The 3,105-nt window shown below is 42.4% G+C and overlaps 1 protein-coding gene across 1 annotated transcript; it reads right to left on the reverse strand.

The window, feature by feature from the left end:
• Positions 1-794: 794 nt before the first annotated feature.
• On the reverse strand, positions 795-1,649 carry LOC130055016 (uncharacterized). The gene has a single exon (XM_056166165.1). The coding sequence runs from the start codon at positions 1,647-1,649 to the stop codon at positions 795-797; it is 855 nt and encodes a 284-aa protein (XP_056022140.1).
• Positions 1,650-3,105: the final 1,456 nt, after the last annotated feature.

Raw genomic sequence — 3,105 nt, forward strand, 5'->3', positions numbered from 1 at the left:
TGATTGATTGTATCTTGTTTAACGTCCCTATCGAGAATTTTTCACTCATATGGAGATGTCACCAAGACCGGTGAAGGACTTTAAATGTAGGCCTTTGCTCGGCGCTTACGGCCATTGAGCTGTGGGGGTTCTTTAGCTCTATTTACTCAATACACATATCAATTACAATATTTACATTGATTTAATTACATAGTCAAAGGGAGATGCATCATTTAACAAAGGGGCTTAACTCTCAACCGTTTCATCCCCCCCCCCTTAGCTCATGCGTCCCGCATGACACTTTGACACATTATTCATTGTACTATTTGGCACAATGCTAAAACGTACAAAATATAGGCAAACATACAAAAGTATAAAAGTCTGTCTGACTGTCAGTGCATATAATATACATTCAAGTAGACGAGACATATGTCCCATTGCAATCCAGCTAGCAAACCTTCCGATTAAGCGTTCGAAGGTGGCGGGGCGCAACTTAAGCCAAACGGCATAACATTGATTTCAAATAGACTACACTTGTAGCAAAGGCTGTCTTTGTTTATACATGGAGTCCATCTCTACTTGCCAGTAGCTAGAGCAAAGGTCGAGCGTTGAAAACCATGCAGATCCCCCGACAACTGGTCAAGTGACTCATCAATCCTCGGGAGAGGATATGCATCCTGCATAGTGCAGCTATTTAGACGCCTATAGTCCACACAGAAGCGGTATGAGCCATCCTTCTTTTTCACCATGACTATTGGTGACGACCATGGACTGTTGGAAGGTTTGATAACACTTTTAGCCAACATATCATTTGTTCACCTCTTCTGTGTTGGTATTCTAGGCTGATGCTTGATAGGTCGACTGTCTCCTGTATTAATGCGATGCTTCACAACATCTGTTCTGCCTAAGTCCAAGTTTTTTTCTGCAAACAAAGATGTATACTTCAAAAGGAAGTATCTTGCCTTCTCTTTCTGTAGCAGAGTAAAGTTTTCCTCTGACTTCTTCAACAATTCAGCTAAATCGGCCCGTAGCACATTTGGTAACCGGGACCTTCCCTTTGGCGAAGAAGCTTCGACTTTATCAACCTCAGACAGTTGTCCTATGACAGTTCCTGAATGCACGATTTTGACATCTTCCTCCGTATTCATCAGCCTTACTGGGACAGTTTCTCTAGGACTGACAACTGTTCTTGCAGTCAGTGCACATTCGTTTCGACTTTTGTTGTACAGAGGCTCAACAATACTTTCACGTGTGGGTAAGGTAGAACCTTCTGCCACACATATCTTGCCAGGTACAATGACTTCGCTTCTTGGTGGTATGCTTACTGTCTTAACAGCCGTAATTCTGTAGCAACCAAGAAAGCCTTCTGTGGAGAGTCTTTTCTCTCGTCCATTTACAACAAGTACCTCTATGCCAACATCAACCAAACAATGGTGTGCCTTCATGAAGTCTAGGCCTAAGATGCCATCTATCTTCAGTTTTGCAACTATTGCCTCACTGTAGTGTGTCATCTGATCAATGTAAACATTAAACTCTGGCTTTCTATGGACAGATAATGCCGTACTATTGGCTGTCATTATGTTCTGAGTTACCGTATGCAAGTTAGGTCTCACAGACATTGGTAACCTCTTGTATAAACTCTCTGACATCAGAGTAACAGTAGCTCCCATGTCTACCAGAAATTTTGATGTTTCCCCTTGGATCTTCACATCGACATACAACCCACATTCCTCTATTGATGATCCAAGTCCAACCGACACATTCGGCCCAGCAGTAGAATTCTGATCTCTATCAAACTTGTGCGCATTGCTTTTTCCAGATGTCCTATCCTAGCTATGCCTCTTGTTCAATAATGGGCAATATCTTTTGATGTGGCCTGGCTTATTGCATTCAAAACACCTCTTCTCTTGTCTGTTGCTACTTCCTCTCTTATCTTTATACCATTTGTCATTAGTCATCCTCTGTCTGGATGTTTTCACCTCCTCTGTTATACATTTCATGCCTTCTTCCACTGACTTCTTCCATGATTTTAGTCTATGGTCATTATTTCTGCCAATTGTCAAGGATTGCTCTTCAACAGTAGCTGTTCGCAAGTGCCCTTTAAGTTCCTTGTCGCGTTTTTCAACTCGATTGTAAGCCTCAAGTTCCACCGCAAGACTAATAGCTTCGTTCAAATTAGCAGGTCTGGACTGCTAGATTCGGATGCGTATGTCCGAATCAATTAATGCGTCAATAAACTTATCTTTAGCCAAAGTCTCACGAACTTCCCCTGGTGCAATTGGATAGGCCAAGTTAGTCAACCGTCTTATGGCCTGGCCTAATTCCGAGAGGGTCTCCAATGCCCTTTGGCGTCTCTCCTTGAGCTGTACTCTGTATAGATCAGTTTGGTTAGGAGGCGAAAACTTCTCCTGTAAGGACCTTACAAACGTCCGGTAGTGTTGTCCTCTGTCTGTAGGCAAGTCACCTAGTACTGATTGAGCTTGACCTCGCAGGGATAATGCCAAAAACAAGCCTTTAGTCTCTTCGTTCCAGCCATTGACACTTGCACATGCTTCGAAATGACATCTGTAGTCAAGCCACGAACTTGACCCATCAGAGCTGGTTTGATTGTTACCTTGTTGTCCCTTCCTTCTCTGCTTGTCTCAGAGGATGTTCTCTGTAGTCACTGGCCTTCACCATTTTTATCTGCCAGTTGCATATGCCACCTGCCTGCAACAACCTGTGCTTGCCACTTGCTTATGCCACCTGTTTATGGTCACTTTCCTTTGCCAGTTGCATATACCACTTGCCTGCAACAACTTGTTCTTGCCACTTGCATACACAATTTATCAGTAAGCCACTTGTCTAAGATGCCTCTGTTACTTGCTCACAAATTAATCAAACCACAATGCCAAATATGTCCTGACACTGGAACAATTTGTTATAGTATTTATCTTACATGGGACTGCCATCAATTTCCAATAACTACATTTTCTAGTGACTGCTATATGTGTGTGTGTGTGTGTGTGTATGTCTGCATATCCGTATCAACAGGCTACAAGATTTTCCATATCATAATCTAATTAGGGATAAAAAGTCTCCCTGACTATTCACAACATGTATATTCATTTTTGTTTGTCTTTCTGT

This window comes from Ostrea edulis, chromosome 5 (genome assembly GCF_947568905.1).
Source record: "Ostrea edulis chromosome 5, xbOstEdul1.1, whole genome shotgun sequence".
NCBI classification, from domain to species: Eukaryota; Metazoa; Mollusca; class Bivalvia; order Ostreida; family Ostreidae; genus Ostrea; species Ostrea edulis.

Bases quoted from the DNA above. Each gene is read 5' to 3' on its own strand.
- LOC130055016 (XM_056166165.1), bottom strand. From the start codon at position 1,649: ATGGGAGCTACTGTTACTCTGATGTCAGAGAGTTTATACAAGAGGTTA.